Source organism: Frieseomelitta varia, unplaced genomic scaffold, assembly GCF_011392965.1.
Source record: "Frieseomelitta varia isolate USP_RPSP 00005682 unplaced genomic scaffold, Fvar_1.2 scaffold_25, whole genome shotgun sequence".
Classification (NCBI taxonomy): Eukaryota; Metazoa; Arthropoda; class Insecta; order Hymenoptera; family Apidae; genus Frieseomelitta; species Frieseomelitta varia.
The window spans coordinates 129,408-146,498 of NW_025109979.1; the positions used below are offsets into that span (position 1 = coordinate 129,408).

Here is a 17,091-nt window from a genome sequence, read left to right on the forward strand (position 1 = left end):
TTATATATTATATATATACTATTTAACAATGTTAATTAACGATAATGTTCACGCGTTTAGAGAATGTTTAGAGAGTGGCGGAATAGAATTTTCGAAATTGAATGAGTCAGAAATTTGTCGAAGTTCTTACTAATTTTTCTGAAAATCGTCTATCGCGGGAAAGGATCGATTTCATCACCGTTTTACAAGAACTACGATGATTGAATAAATCTTGGAACGTGCGTTAGGCTTCGAGGAATTACCTAATTATATTTTTATCGGAAAATTGTATTAGCTAGTCGAATTTGCTAATTTTATATTAGTTAGTCGAGTCGTTTAAATCATTTGAATTATGTTATACCAGCAATCAAAGTAGCTAATTATTCAAATGTTGAAGTAGTTGAATTATTGAAATTATGTTGGCTAGTCGAATTAACTAATTACATTAGTTAGCTAATCAATTAATTAAATTAATTATTTAAATGTTATATATTTGAGTATATCAATTCGGCTATTTTCGTTATTTTTATCGTTATTTTTCTCCTTAAATTACTGATATTTCTCCACGAATATCGTGAATCCCAATTTCAACTGGTGCTATTACCTGCTACCTTTGTAAACCATTTATACTGTCTCGAACTTTACTCTTCGAATCCCTTCCGCATTGACCTTTCAATCGACTTCAAACTTCTGAACTACCAGTAACTCCCAGAACTGAATATCAAGCGTCCAGAATTATTTCTATTGAATAAGTCCATCTTCCCGTAGTCTGGAGCTATCGTCGAATCTCATAAACAAATGGTCTTTTGACCAGCAATAAGCTCTCTCTGCGGGAATAAAAGAACTTTTCCCATCTAGTATCTCTAATCTCGCTTGTTTCGGGATTCCAGCGGCTGGTATAACACCGCAAAGTGGGAGGGAGAGGCATCGATCGCGCGAAACATCGTTTCGTGGCTCGTAAATAATCCGTTTTCCCGCGAATCCGTCCAGATTTCGCTGGTCTGTTCGCGGTTTTGAAACAACGAGAACGCAAAACGAGCCGCGTGCCGAGAGAGAGAGAGAGAGAGAGAGAGAGAGAGAGAACCTATCACGTTTACGGAAATATTAACTTTGTTAATTGTGAAATTCAGAGGATGATAGTTTCGAGAATTGCGGATTCCGAAATTTATGTAATTTTCGACGCAGAAAAATCGAAAGGAAAGAGAGAACAGAAACGAGAGTTACAGAGAATGAGAGAAAGGAGAAAATAAAGGAAGAGAGTGAGAGAGCAATACGATTGGGAAGAAAGAAGACAAGGTGGAAATAAATGGGAAGATAAAGAGAAAAAAGAGAAAAAGATGGAAATAGAGGGGCTGAGAATCCATAACAGTATAAGTGCAATAGCATTCGGAATTTTTATACGAACTAACATACGAAGGAGTGAAAATTAGTAGTGCAATAGCATTCAGAATTTTTGTACGAACTAACATACGAAGGAGTGAAAATTAGTAGTAGTATAAACCAATCCAACCTTGTCTTTCATAAAACTTATTATTTAAAAACGAAGAAGAAAATTCGTTTTGTTTTTTTTTTCGAATGAGAGAAAGAAATGGAACTACGAAATTCGTATCTTTAAATCTACTATCATAACTATGTACTGATCCGCTGCCTCGGGTGTATTTGCTCCAAAGAATTTATCTCTTGCCAAATCAATCAATCGAAAGCGTGTCGGGAAATTGAAACGAACGACACTTTTGAGAATCGAAATTCTCCAAATTTTGACTTGTGCATACGCTGTGTGTGATTTCCAACAAGCCGCACGCAAATAGAGAGAAATCGGAAGCAAGAAAAAAAAGAAAAAGAGGGCGAGACAGAGAGAGAGAGAGAGAGAGAGAGAGAGAGAGAGAGGGGGCGAATGCATGGAGAATTTGGACAGTGGCCAAATCGTCGACACGAGGTTCGCCGAGCGTCGTCGCGAGGCGTGCCGAGTTGCCACGACGCCTGGCGTCGCGACGTCGCTGCTCAGACGAGGCTCAGTGTGCCGCGTATCGTCGTACGTGTATCTGCGCGCCGTTCCGCCTCGCGTGTCCCTCCTTCGTTCTTTCTGCTCTTCTATTTTCTTCTGGTATCGGTCGGTTGCTTGTTCCTCGGCGCACCACGCGACATCGAGACATGTGTTCGGCGACCAAGCAAGCTTGGATAGTGACGAGCAGATCATCCGACGACGCGATCACCGGCCACCGGAAGTGGTAAACGCGAGCCTGTGTTTTCCAAGACGTTGTGCGGTAATCATACACGTCGTAACGATTTTCACGAACGGTCGTCGTCAATTGTCGAAGAGATCTCGATCGATCGGACGAATCGCGTTTGTTTGTTTCTCTTCTCTCTCTCTCTCTCTCTTCTTCTTTCTTTTCCCTTTATTTTTGGAAAGATTTGACGAGGCTTCGAGATTTTTTCTTTCTGTTCTTTTTTTTTTTTTTTTGGTGATTTCGTTTGATTGGTCATTGTTAGAGTTATTTATTAGCAATCGTTGGGGTGGTGCAGTTGTCGCACGATGTGAGCAGCGTTAACGAGCTTCGATCGTTGCGCTGATAAAAGCAGGAAGAGAGCCCGCCGATACGGAGAAAGCGAGATCGTGATTGGGAGATTAAAATATTGCTTTCACGCAAGTGTCTGAAAGTAGAAATAGAACCGGACAACGGGTGAACGAGCGTTTGATTTCTTTCAGAATGCATTTGCTCTCTATTCATTGTTCATTGCTCTCTATTCATTAGTAAGAGTCTCGAATTTGCACGTCGATGCACTGTTAAAATTCTCTTGTTTGACGTAAAACTATCGCGGCGTCAGGAGCCATTCGACCGTGTGATATATTTCAATTCGCATCGTCACGGTTCCCAGGGCAAAATTGAATTTCAATTCGCGCACCTGTTCCGTGCGGCAATGTTTTGTGCAGCAAGGCGGCAAGACTCGGCGGAAATGAATTACGTGAGTTTATCCCTCGATAAGGTCGAGGTGGTGCAAGGGATGAGGATGCACGAGGCTCGTGCGGTTGCTCTGCCCTTTTGTTGCCTCGAAGGAAGGAAATCGGAGGGATCGATCGAATTTCCAATTCTCACAGAGAGTAAAGTAGCATAAACACCGTCGTGTAGTAGTATTTTAAAAGCCTGACTCGGGCTTTCGAGAAAACTCGAAAATATAGTCGTTAGGTTTTTGAATTTATACGACGATTGTTTTGGCTCGTATGTCGCGAAAGTTTTGCCTGTTAAATCTACTTTTTATCTGCTAGATATTACGACAAGTACTAAACTGGCTGCGTAGTCTGTCTATTTTTCAAAATTGTAGAAAAATTTTCAGTTTATCTGTAGAAAACTCGGTTTATAAAAATATCGTGCAATTTCTTTGTTGACAGTCAACATTTGCAGATTGTTTTCAAGTTTTATTAATGCAAATGTAACAGCCGTGCCGGTGAAATTTTTAAAACCCTTTACAGTATATACAAGATGTAGTACATACATAATTATATAAAAATCTGCAATCTGTGTGCTTGTCGTAGAAATTTATATATATAAAGCATCTGTTCGCGTGTACATACGCAAATATACATTTTGAAATACATTTTGAAATTTCATCAACACAATGCGTAATGGTACGCAACTGTCGTAATTATATTAAAAAATTGGAGATCAATCTGTAAACATGTATACAGAAGTTATGGAAACATTTACTGGAAACATTTAACAAAAAAATTAACATCCGAAATGAAATTATGGTATTTCAAACGTACGATAAGCTTATTTAATTGATATAATCGACTGATTAAATAGTTAGTGATTTCACATGATATGATTGTTCGTTCGAATAGTCAGCCACCTCAGTTTCCAAAAACACTTCAATATATTATAAATGAACGAGCCAAGTTCCGAGCCTTCGAGCTTGCGCCTCGCGAAATTTATCGAAGCTCGTAAACGCGCAAAAGGTTGATCTTTTCCACTTAACGTTGCACTTCGAGCGCAATAAACGTGTCGTTCCCCCGCGACGCTCAAGAAAGGCAGAAAGGGAAGGCATAGAGCCAGAGAGAGAAAGAAAAAAAAAACAGGAAGATCGATAGATAGATAGTTCCCTCTAATAAAGGCTTTATAAAGCGTTGGGGAAACTGCCGAAGGATCAGCTATAACATTAATAGCCCGTCTAATTCGCCGATTAAGTATAGACAACCGAGCGCGTATCTTCATCGCGTATATATTCTACCATTCGCATGATCCCCCATTGACGTAATTGATTGCAATTACGATACCTCTTCGTATCTCGATTTAGTTTTTCTTCCTTTATTTCCTGCCCTTGGCGATTTTCATTCCTTTTCTTTCTGGCGATCAAATTTCTCATCTTCCACTTTCTCATTTATTCTCTCTCTCTCTCTCTCTCTCTCTCTCTCTCTCTCTCTCTCGCCCCGTTTAAATACTCGGCTTTTGCCATTCCATCCTCATTCCATTCCGCAAATTGAAAAGTATCGCGGTTATATTTGAATATCGAGCACGCGGGATAATCCAGTCGCGTTTTATATTTCTACGAACAGCCCCGCAGAGATGAATCCCTCCCATTTGGAACAGTCTCCTCTATTGCGTTTATGTCTTACTTATTGCCCGTTTATAACAGATTCTCTCGCCTCCCGGGATTTGAAGCGTGTATCGGTAAAATTCTGGAAAAACATTTCCTCGTCTGGTTTAAACCCTTGCGCTGGCAACTGGTTGCGCGGACCATAACGAGTGACCGAACCGTATACAATAATTCGTCGCTTTCTTTTTCTTTTGAACTCGTCGGTATGATCGTCACTGGATAGAAGTTATTAAGAAGTAATAAACTTATCATTTGTTTTGTCTGGGTCACATTTAAATATACTTAAAACTGAGAAAGTGTTGCAATTTGGGACGAAAAATTCTCGACGTGCGTGGCAAGAGGTTTAAGAGATTTCCTTGATTCGTAGAGAAATTTCATAAATATAAGACCGATAGTAAAGAGAGTGTAGTCTAGAATGTCTAGAAAAAATTTTCTCGCCTGCTTTAAGAGATTTGTAGGAAAATTTTATAAATATAAAACAGATAATAAATATAAAGGGAATGTAGTCGAATTTTTCCTGTCTGTGTTTGTTGAGAGAAAGAGGCTGTTTTCTCTGTGTTTATATCTTATTTATTTCTCTACGACTTTGAAGACTTCGACAGTATGTTTGTTTCAACTGGTTTCATCTTGGGAAGATTCTAGGAAATCGGATCTCGTCGATTCGCGTTCGGCAATTTGATAGATACGATACACACGTGAAAAAATTATATACACGTTACGAATAAATAAATTTTTATTCTGAGCTGAAAATTTTCCTCTGATTTGTCAGTAGTACTATCTTCTCTCATCTATCTGTTCGATAACATGATTTGTTTAAATATTACTGCCCCGAGAAGACAGTGATAAATCTCTTTGAGTGTTAAAGAGAATCTTGCAAGCATAAGATCGACAGGAGAGAAAATATAGAATTTTTCCAATTGTTTGAGCTCTTGTATCGCATAATTATTTACGGAATAAAATAGAACGATCTCGGCGGGTCATTCTTAGATAAATAAATTAACTGCCGTGCCGGTACACTGGGACGAACAAATTCCTAATGGTGAAGTAACTTCAAAGCCTCGTAATTGGAAAAGGTAGTTACAATGTTAATTGTCGTGCGCTGTGCCGCTTTCACTGGCCAATAAATTGATTTGCAATTCGAGAGAGAGTGGTGTTTCGCGCGGAGTAGCTTCGTGAAACATTCTTTTCCTCCTTGCATATTCAAACAATCGAATATCTTGCGACTCGTTACGAAAGCATCGTGTAGTCGCCGACCTAGTTCTGCAACCTTCGTCGAAAATCTCGTTGACAAACAAACTGTTGCTCTGGGAATTTTTAATTATTCTCTGGCCGAGAGAAAGAGGTATTCATTATGTTTTGATGAGTGATAAAAACTCTCGAGTTCTAAATATTATTCCCGACAAAGTCTAGGGATCGCGTGTGTTGGGAGTTTCTCAGTTCATTCTCAAATCATGAATATTCGTTCTCAAGTTCCTTAATTATGAAAAATGTAACCTGTCGTTTCAAAGGGAGACGGAATTTTTATTTATTTATTGAGGTTATCTTCAACTTGACTTTGAAATGGAATCGTTTTCACTTGTCGTCACTTGTGTTCGAGGAACTGTGACAATCAGGATGATGAAAAAAAAAGCGAGATCAAGAAATATATAAAGGGATGTAAAGATCTAAGTATCTTATCTTTTTCAATGAAATAAATTTCATACACGTGAGAGCTTCTTCAAGTTACAAATTAGAATTTATCTTATCAATTCTTACATTAACACGATACGAAGATAAGTCTTTTGAGATAACTGTTAAAGCTTTCGTAAATCTTAGATTGATGTTCAGGACTAGAAGAAAAAGGAAAAATTACAATTTTCAAAGAAAAACGCGCCCTCAAAGCTACAAAAGTAGAAAAGAAACGCGGGTATTCGAGAGATACAATTCGGAATTACTATTTTTCAAGAAATACGTTAGAAAAAAATTACAAATTTCTCAAAGGAAAACGCGCCTCTAAAGCGCCAGAAACGAAACTAGAAAAGAACCTCAAAATTAGCAAAGAAACGTGAAATTCGGAATTACAATTTTCCAAAAATTAACGAGATCAATTAGCAAACAGTAGCAGTAGCAATTACAAAAAGAAACAAAAAACAAAAGATTCGGGTCGAGATCGCTTTCGACGAGAGAACCCGCGGGGAGCGAAACGTCTCGTCTCTCCGCAATTAACGACGGTGCTGCCACATGTTGCTTCAGAATTCACAAGTTTTCGTTGCCGGTGCGCGAGTTTCCGAAACGCCGGAGGGGCCAGCCAGCCAATCAACTCACTTGGACTTGCCTGCGCGCGACAATCAAGACTCTCCGCCTCGTCCCTGCGAAACTTTTAATCGAACGTCAAATCTGTGCCTCGCGTTCGACCAGTCTTCAACAGGGGAAAGAAGCCGAAGTGTCTGCTCGGGGAGTAATCAAACTCGTCTCGTTGGAAAGCTCGACCGATGGTTTTCGCGACGTAGTGAGAGAGAAAGAGCTCTTTTGGGACTCGGTAACTTCGCTTTGGACGATCGTTTCAAAGGGCAAAAGTGCAGAGACAAATAGAGAGAGAGAGAGGGAAGTGCAACGTGTTCCCGGAAAACGAATCCTGGGAATTGATAAAAAAATTCAAAGAGACACGTTTCCCGAAGTGGGAGAATAGACTCTTGGGTACAACTCGGTCGGTGAATTCAGTCGGAGATAGGTAGCGGGGTTTCTCCGAGAAGCCGGAAATCGTCGGGGGAGTGGTGAGAGTGGAAGATCGGTAAACGGAGAGAGTGGGAAAGATGTCGGAGAATTCTCTACGCCGGAAGACCAGATCGGCCTCGATCTGTGCGCCCGGATTCTCCAGTATGGAGCAAATGTTGGAGGCGATGCCTCCCTCGGGTGCCAGAGACAGGGATAAAGCCGACAGAGAGAAGGACAGCGGAAGCGGAACTCCCGACGGCAGTACGCCGACGAGAAGACGTAGACCAGCGACAAGGTCTCAGAGTGCTCGTGTCTCCAGCGCGAATAAGAGTATCCGTCGTCGAGCCGCCGCTCAAGGTAATCATACACCAATCTTGCTCGTCCTTCGCCATGTTCGTCGGAGTTCCTCTGAGATTATAAAATACTGTTCGAGTAATATTTTTAAATTTAACTAGTAAAGAGTTAAATTTGACTAGTCAAAGGTATTCACGAGCGGAGAAAGTACTGAAGAAATTTTTGTTTTTCCAAGAGATGTTGTATCTGAGACGAGAGAAAATTATGCAACAATTGAATGATACTTTTACAATTAAATTAAATACTCATACAATTAAATTAAATTAATTTTATTATGTACACTTATACTTGTTAAATGAATTTTATACCTAATACGAAATGAGAATTTGAAAGTTCTTTCTTGAAAGAAATTTTTTTCTTGAAAATATTCAACAGATGAGATATTAAGATAATGTTTACTTTATTAATTTTTTGGATTTATTCTTGAAGTGCAAGTAAAGTTCTCTTTTTTCTTAGTTGTATTTGATTACATTTTTCATTTCGTCAAATGGCAATGGATCTATTCACGTCATTTCACGTCAAGAGCAGTTTGGATTAGACAAATGTTGGATACAATAATAACTGAAATGTTTCCTACAATCCCACTGTCAAATCTCCCGACTATTTGTCATAGCACGTTTTGTTTGCATTCACGAAACATAGAGTGTTAATGTCCCGGATAACCAGTTCAATTTTAATCATTCGCGCCAGTTCAATTCTCTCCTGAAATTTCGAAATTTATTTATCCTCTTAATGCCGTATATCGTCCAATATATATATATATATATATATACATATATGGTATTTACTCGTTTAATTTCTTCACTGTGATATTTTTATTAAACTTGACATTTAGACAAATACTTTTACTATATTTATATAATTATTTGTAATTATCTAAGAATGGACAGAAAAATGATTACGAAATGTGATACGTGTAAGAAAACGTACATTAAAAAATGTTACGTGTACTTTTATTTTTATGGATTATCTACGTTCTTTGTAACGAAAGATTTAATTCACCCCGAACCACTCAGTGATATAACGTGCGGAAGTTGCGACAAAATGAAATAACCTGCGTCATTAATTTTATCGAAGTAAATGAACCGTTGAAAAAAAAAAAATTGCATAGGGGATCCAAGAAATAATAAAACAGAACTTTAATTAAAAAAAGCTTAAAAAAAGATAATTTACTGAATTTCTAAAAACTTTGTGCGACGTTGTAGCGCAATATAAGTAAAATATTTTGTATGTTAAGCAAATGTAGGCAATTATTTGAGTAATAGTAAATAGTGTTAGTAAATAATTTAATAGTAAACAGCAATAACAAAATAAGCTTGATAGTGAGAGAATAGTGAGGTTTGCCGATATAAATTAATTAAAAACCAATTACACGTGAAATATTATAATGCGTAACGTTAAATTACTTGAACGATGAAATTATATATAATATTGTATTACAATACAATATCAAATAAATGTTATAACATAACATTAAGTTACTTAAATAACAATGAGTCGTTCCGCGTTTTTACATGTTACATTGTCATTTATCATCGCTCAAGAACAACGTCACCCTCGTGCCTTTTTGAATTAATTTCCATTAAAGAGGTCTCTGAACGCGTTAGAATTTTCGCGTGATCAGTTCCCATCGAGCGTGGGTGATGTCACTTGTTGATGGAACGTGAGAGAGCACGCAGATAACATTGGTCTTCGCGGCTCGATGCTTCTCACAGCCCTGTGCGTAACCCATTCGCTTTTAAACTAACTCTACGAAAAGGTGAGGTGACGTCGCTTTGACGTCGTCGTTTCTCGATTCATCACGGAGCATGAACAGATCATGATAAAGGTCTCGCGACTACGGAGAATATTCAACAGCCTTTTTCTTCATAGCTAACAGCTTTCAAAATGCCAACGTTTAATCTTCGCGTCGCACCTAACTGTGTCTTTTTTCACTTGGTGTGGCGAAAATTATTAATAGGAGAATTAGCGTCGTGCGGTCGGGAAAGGATCAAAATATCATCGGTGGATATTTAATATCGCGTCGTCGTTTAATCATTTTGACGGTAAATTGATCGGAAAAGCGTATTTTCCGCTTCTTGCTTTTCTTCAGATACCTATAATTGTTCCTTCAGTTGAAACGTTTCAAGTTTTCTACACTCTTTGAAAGATTAACATAATATTTAATTTACTTTTTGAAAAGTGAAAAACTTGAAATGACTTGAAATGTTTTCGACATGTGTATTAATACCAGAGTTGGGTAAATAAAATTTTATTCGAATAACATATCAAATAAATTCTTCGAATAAAATTTCATTCCAATAATTAGTCCAACTGTAGCTGCAGAAAAGAGGCCGTGAAGTCGTTTCTTGTGAAATAATCAATTTGGTATACGGCTACATTTACTCATTATTGAATTCCGTATAACGAATAAAGTCATGTTCGAATAATCTCTATTCGAATAAAATCGTTATTCGTAAATAACGAATAATTTTTCCTCGAATAAAATCGTTATTCGTTATTTACGAATAAATTTGACAGATTTATTCGTTACTCGTTGTTCGAATAAAATATGCTCAATTCTGATTAATACTAAATGTGTGTCTGATATAATGTCTGATAGACACTAAATGTAAGTAGACAACCAAGACAGTATTAAAATAGGGTGTAAATGTAGTAACAAGAATTTTAGAGCCGAATTATTTCAGAACGTCAGACATTTAGCTTGAAAAATTAAATTTTCGGTTGATAATTGCAAAATTTCTAAATTCGAAATTATCACGTAGCTCACTTGGGGTATTGCTTGAGATATCGTTTCCAACCATCTTTTCTCGTGTCTCGGGACTCGAAGACATTCCATTAACGGATGAAAACGATCCGGCTGACCTCTCGAGTGTCAGACGAACTCCAAGCCAATTGAATTTACTTATCTGAACGTAAACTTCAATTACCCGAACGAGATACCGTAGGTAGCGAAGAGAATCGGTGAATTTTCATTACACCAGCTGGTTGTTCGCGATGAGTTCAGATAAATAGAGTTCCATTGTATTTCGAGAACGTAGCTACGAAATGGAATCCTTTCACGAAGTATGAGTCCCGGTTATGTTACACCTAAAAACAATCCTATTAACGCGTATATACAGTATACAGCATACACCTAAGATATAATAAATCTAAACCTAATATAAACCTAATCTAAATAATGAATCTGAATAAAAGTGTTCAAATAATTTGTGAATTATTTAAATTATTTTTTATTTAATTATTGTAATAATATTATAATTATATTATTTAATTGTTATTATAATAATTATAATTTATTTAATTTTAAATAATTAATTATTTAAATTATTTAAATTTTACTGACGTAACTTCCACTTCCATTTAATTTACACTTGTTGAATAGCTACGGTTTTTTTTATATCGGAAGGTTATCCAGATCCCAGCTGGTTCGTAATTTCCAAAATTTACTAGTGGAATTCTATATCTTGGCGCATTCCATTGTGCAAGTTAATTTATTGGTAATTTTCGCCCCAGTTGCTATTATTAGTTCGATATTGCGCAAAAGGTGGTGCACGAAATATAAATAACAAAGACTTATCAAAAATTTATTAAAAAAGGTAAAGAAACGTAGTAGCAGCACGTATTTATATAGTATATTTTGTGGTATTTTAGAGTTAAATTTTCTCTAGAATTTGTTATTATCCCTACTTTCATTATCGTCGCTAATCATTAATTATCTTTTATTTCTAACGAACTCTGTTGTAGTTAGAATAGCGATCATTATAACATGAACAAACCATGCATCAGCGCACAGTTAATACGCAACACCGAAACTGATGAAATTCGAGTAATCGCCTAATTGCAACGTGCAGCTAGAATTAATTGAAAAGATACAATTATTAATAAATTCTATTATTTTTCATTTCATTAACATGTTTTGTTTCAATTTACTTCAAATATGCTGTCGTTGTAGCTCTTTGAAAATAATTCTTTGACAAATTGCTCTTTTCCTATTACTCACTCGTTATACATAGATTTGTAAAATATAATTGGAATGGCTTCAGTTTTCGTGTTTCTAATGTTGGTTTTAATCGTTATACGTGAAACGATCTGCGGCGACTCACTTGATTGTAGTCGATACCCAAAAGTGGCTTGTACGTGCTAATGGTCATCATCTAAATTAGGTCGTTACACATTTAACGAACATATGCACGTACATGTTGTATATGTGATCATTGTTTCGTCGCCATGTGCTATATTTACATGATTTGTACATATGTATGTACCATTGGAATGTGTTTGAACGTTAGCATTAGGAATTAAATTATCATACTGTAACAAACTATTGGTATCTATGACAGGTGTTTAATTGACGTTCCCGTCTAATTGAAGATTAATTTTTCCTTAGAGAAAATAATTAATTCATATTTTTGAATTTTCTTTAAACGAATTGTTGAATACCAACGAGAGGTTTTCTCCTTTTAACTTTTAGAACATGATAATTCTAATTTTATATAGTTAGTTTCTTATATTTCTCTGACATTATTCGCTGTAATAAAATCGACTTGATCAAATTATATTCTTTTTTTCTAAACTTGTTATATTCAAAGAACCAAAGAACAAATATTTTCAGTCTCATATAAAAATTCATCGATTCTTTGATTTTCTAACAAATTTGTCAATTTTTAAATTTTCAATTTTATCAATTAAAATCCCCCAAAATCACACACCAAAGACTAGAAATCATAGTGTCATTATTCGTTATATTCTCAAACTTCATCAAACTGCTTCCTTCCGTCGTTGTTGGATATTTATACCAAAGAATAAATATTTTCAAACTCTTTGATCTTACGATTAACATGAAAATCGTTTATCGGTTTCTTCGATTTTCTAACAATTTTGTCAATTTAACCAAAGGACAAATATTTTCAAACTTCTTCATCTTACAATCAACATGAAATTTATCGATTTCTCGATTTTCTAACGAATTTGTCAATTTTAAAATTCCCATTTAATTTTATCAATTAAAATCCCCCAGAATCGCGCACCATGTCTAAAAATCGCAGTTTCAAAGCGTGTCATTTGTTGTATTCGTTATATTTTCAAACATCGTCAAACTCCTTCCGTCGTTGTTGGACAACCGGAGTTAGTCAGGGCGAACGAACGTGGCGCGTCTTTAAATAAGCTTGTTTTAGTCCACGAAACTCATCGCGGAACCGTATTTTTGAGTTAAATGGATCGGACGGTTCCTCGGGCGAAGGTGCACTGGCATCGTGGGCACCAGTTTCGTCTGTCAGTGACCTACTACCCAAACGAACGTTGCCAGAATAGAAGCCGAAGCGTGATCTCTCGGCGCGTGAACCGTGTCATCGACGCAATATGTAATCGTGTTCCTTACGCGCCGCTTTCACGATGATTTTCACTTACTTTCGTGAGAATTTCCAAGAAAAAATTGATTCCCAAGGTCCGTAGAAGCGTCGCGAAAAGGGTCGGAGCAACAAGTGATCTTTGAAATGAAAATTTATTCAGTTTCAACACGTTGCTTTTCGAAACAATTTTCTAACAACGAACGACAACGAAAGTAAAAAATTGACATTTCACGTTATTGAAAATTTAACAACGCAAGTTATTGACCGATCGATTTACAACAGCGAGCCTTCGTAAAATGCAGGATAGTAGATTTTTGAAAATAGCGAATCAACGCTTCTTTCCACTTCTCGTTGTATTTCTTTTTTCTTTCCCTCGCCCTTTAAATCCGCAGCGTCGAATAATGACGAGCGAAAGAAAGACAGGAAAAAAAGAAAATTGGATCGCACGGCGAAATGCTTTTTTTTCAGCTTTCTTTTTTTGTCCCTTCGATGCTTATTACTCGAACGAGGTTCCATCACACCGTGAAAGGGTGTAGATTTGTTTTCTTCTTTTTTCGAGCTTACTCCACGAGGGATTCTCAATGAAAGTCGTCGAGCGTGAAATAAAGCGAGCTGCCAGCTCGATCCTCCCAGCAAAGGGGAAGCTTTCGGGGATCGAAATATTTTTCAAACGACCGTCCGGAGATCGATTTCGTTCGTCGAGTCAAACCTTTCGAACCTTTCCTCCGGAACTCCATATATCCCGATATTCCTCGAACAAGATAATCCTGGATAAAGCGGAAGATCTCTTTTCGCATAAGAAGAAGCGAGCGAAACCTCTGAAAGATTTATTATCCTCTTACAAAAAAAAAAAAAAAAACTCACTATGGCGAGAATAGAACGTCGTTCGAACGAGATAAAAAGATTTTTAACTCTCTATTTGTTCAGACATGAACAAATTTTTATTAACCGTTTCATTTTGTTTCACGGTGTATTATTCTACTTTTTGAGACACATTCCCCCGCTCAAAGCGATTCGTATCTTTTACCTTTTAATCATTCGGCGCGTAATTACGCTGTACAAAAGTAATTTTCCGCATCTGGAATGTACTCGCGTCTCCGAGTAAGTAAACAGGGGAAAAGAGCTCGCGTTTTCGCGCGAATGACATCCGGGATTATTGCGTTGAAATCTTGACGCACGGATCTCTTTCGAATTTAATCGAGATGGTACGTTAAAAAAAAAAGGGAAGAGAAAGAAAACGATGAAGATAAGGAACGAGGCAAGGACAGTTTGATTTATGGTGGCGTCGAAAAGTTCCCCGGCAACATTGCCCGAATCGTTCAGTTTCTATTGAACGGGGTTTTACGTTTCGCGCGGTTCTTTTCTCCGAGTGTTCTTTAAGAGCTTTAAAAGACGGTCAACGGTGGCGGTAAAAAAAGTGGAAAATTCTCAAAGGGCCGGCGCTCGAGATAGCAGGAAGCAGTCGCGTGTAAAGCTTGTTCAGGGGATCTGGCGAAAAAAAGAGGAAGAAGAAATGGAGATATAAAGAGAAAAGAAAAAAAGATAAGGAAGGGGATTCAAGGGGAAAGATGGATACGTGGATGGACGAGAATACTAGAAATGTGACACGACGTCTTTGAAACTCCTTTCGCGGCGAAGTTGCCACTTATTTTTCATTATGTTCTCTTTCAAAAAGCGGGACGCAAGAATATAAATAAACCGCTGTAACTCGTTTCTCGCTGTGCGAACGCTTTGCATGAAATTACGTGCAGATAATATTTTTCGAGTTTCCCTGCGCGCGGAGTTACGAAATTATTTGTTATTAGCGTGCAGATTTTTGTGCACTCGTGGAGGAAATTGAGGAAAAATACAGAGAGCGCGTGAAATGTGCAAAGATATTTAAAATATTGAAAGTAAAATATAATTGTCATGATATAATATTGAAATATTGAAAATAAAATACTTGTTATAGCATAACGTTATATCTACGAGCGGAAACAAATTTCTGTTTCTGCACTTCTTTAATATAAATGTAAAATTGCACCGACAGTCTACCAATTGTTCTTAGCATAAAATAAAAGATTATTATACATTTAATATTATTATATTAAATATTCATTATATATCCTATCTTAATTACATCTTATCTTATATATCTTATTTTATGATTTTGTGATAAATTTTTTTATAAATTCGGAGGAGTGAATTGTTCAAAATGCGTTGGTCTGTTTTAATTTGTTTCAGCTGCGCATCACCATCATCATCATCATCATGAAGGCACAGTTAAATCTGCTCATTGCAGCAGCGAGCCCAGGTTGACCGATAATGATATCAGCCCTGGTCTGAGAAGAAGAGGCAGTCGAAGAGGGCAAAGTATGCACCACAGTCATCACAGAAAGAGCAATGCATTTTTGGACGTTCCTGACACCTCGGCTCAGATGCCACCGAGAGAAGATGGCGAGGACGAGGACAGCTACAGGCTTAGAAGCTTCAGTCTCACCAGCAAAGGTAAGTCTGTTATCAGTGTTGTCGATGATTGACGTCATCTATTTTTCTCATCCGTTTTAAGATCATCTTCATCAAATTCCAATCACGTCAATTTCGTTAAACAGAAAAGTCAACGAAATTACAATCGATAATAATTGTAGAAAGAAATTTAAGACAGTATAGAGAAAAGTACAGAAAATATTTAAATTTATTCTGATTTTTTTCTATCAATGATTTTGAAAAAAAGGTCCGAAGTTTCTTTCTGAAAGGAGTAATAATCAAATCAGAGAGCTTTCGAATTAAACGGATGTTTGATTGAATCTTTTTTTCTAGTACTTTCACAAATTTCTCAATTTCTACGTTCGTGAATTTTGTTTTCTTAAAAAAGCACGATAACCGAACCAACGAGTTTCGAATCAAAATCTTCTTTCGTAACAGTCTTAAGTATTATAAATCAAGAGAACAAACGACTTGACGCAATAACGACTATATACAGAGCGTCCCGAATTTAAATGTCAAAACTTCGGAAAATGTGTAGAAAATCGATAAACTAAGAAGAGAAAGTACACAAGTCCTTTGCTGAGATTTGTTTGTTTTGATTCCATTTTAGAGAAAATCGAGGGAATTTTATTTTCTCACTTACTCAATAATAACGTTTATTCGACGCCGAGCTTGGAGACCAAACGATAGTTTACTACATCAAAGTTCGATCTAATGCATTGCTGTGAAAAACTAGCATTTTGAACAATATTCTCGTTAGACAGATGATATAGATAATGTTGCAAGATGACAAATAAATAAATGGAAGAAACGAAAATTCTTTCCTCGTGAAAATTTTCTCCAAAGTGAGAAAGTCTCTGAAGAATTTTCTTTTTCTTATTAGTTTATCAGCTCCTAGAGTTTTGACATTTAAATTTGAGACGCCCTGTATGGATCGGTTCTTCGACGAGCAACAGATGTTCTCGATCCCCTTTACGGACAATTTTTCAATAGACTATGCCTATTATTTCTGCGACACGTGAGGATCGATGTTCTTCTCGAATGTCTTCGGCGATCATCCCCGATTGCCATCAGGTTTATCGGGGCCTGGTGGTTCGAGCCTGGGCTTCTGTCTCGAATTCGTCGTCCGGAGCCGTGGCCTGCGCTCGTCGAGTGAACAACTCGTGCCAGAAATACACGTTTTCGTAGTAGCCGGAGAAAGAAGGGCGAGAGAGACAGAGAGGGAGAGAGGGAGAGCTTAGAGATGGAGGCAGCAGAGAGGCGAGATAAGCGAAAATAGAGTATCTATAGCTGTGACGTCGTACGACTTCCTCGAAAGAACCGGTTGCTCGCCACGCGAGCTTTCAGAGCCAACGAACGCGCGTGAAAGTCGTTTACTCGTTAATCGATGCTCGTGATCCCGATTTCCAACCAGATTTCCGGACTCGCGCAATTGTGGACCGAGCAGGCACGCACCAATAATCAAGAGTAATAATCTCTACGTGAAATACAGAGATAATGATAATAATTGCTATGAAAAGTGATAATATTATTAATAAATATAGTTATTTATTATTAATTATTAAATAATAATATATTATTTAATAAATATTATTAAATATTAATAATATTATTAATAAATATTGTTCACACTAAAACTATCAAAAAATGACTA

The 17,091-nt window shown here is 37.0% G+C and overlaps 1 protein-coding gene across 1 annotated transcript; it reads left to right on the forward strand.

Moving 5' to 3' along the window:
• Positions 1-1,981: 1,981 nt before the first annotated feature.
• LOC122528390 lies at positions 1,982-16,459 on the forward strand. Its single transcript, XM_043653450.1, has 4 exons — positions 1,982-2,243; positions 6,805-7,623; positions 15,195-15,458; positions 16,431-16,459. Exons 2-4 carry the CDS (start codon positions 7,365-7,367, stop codon positions 16,457-16,459), a joined length of 552 nt encoding a protein of 183 aa, XP_043509385.1. The 5' UTR covers positions 1,982-2,243; positions 6,805-7,364.
• Positions 16,460-17,091: the final 632 nt, after the last annotated feature.

Bases quoted from the DNA above. Each gene is read 5' to 3' on its own strand.
- LOC122528390 (XM_043653450.1), top strand. From the start codon at position 7,365: ATGTCGGAGAATTCTCTACGCCGGAAGACCAGATCGGCCTCGATCTGT. The intron at 7,624-15,194 runs GTAATCATACAC...AATTTGTTTCAG, and splicing joins TCGTCGAGCCGCCGCTCAAG to CTGCGCATCACCATCATCAT. The intron at 15,459-16,430 runs GTAAGTCTGTTA...ATTTTTCAATAG, and splicing joins CTTCAGTCTCACCAGCAAAG to ACTATGCCTATTATTTCTGC.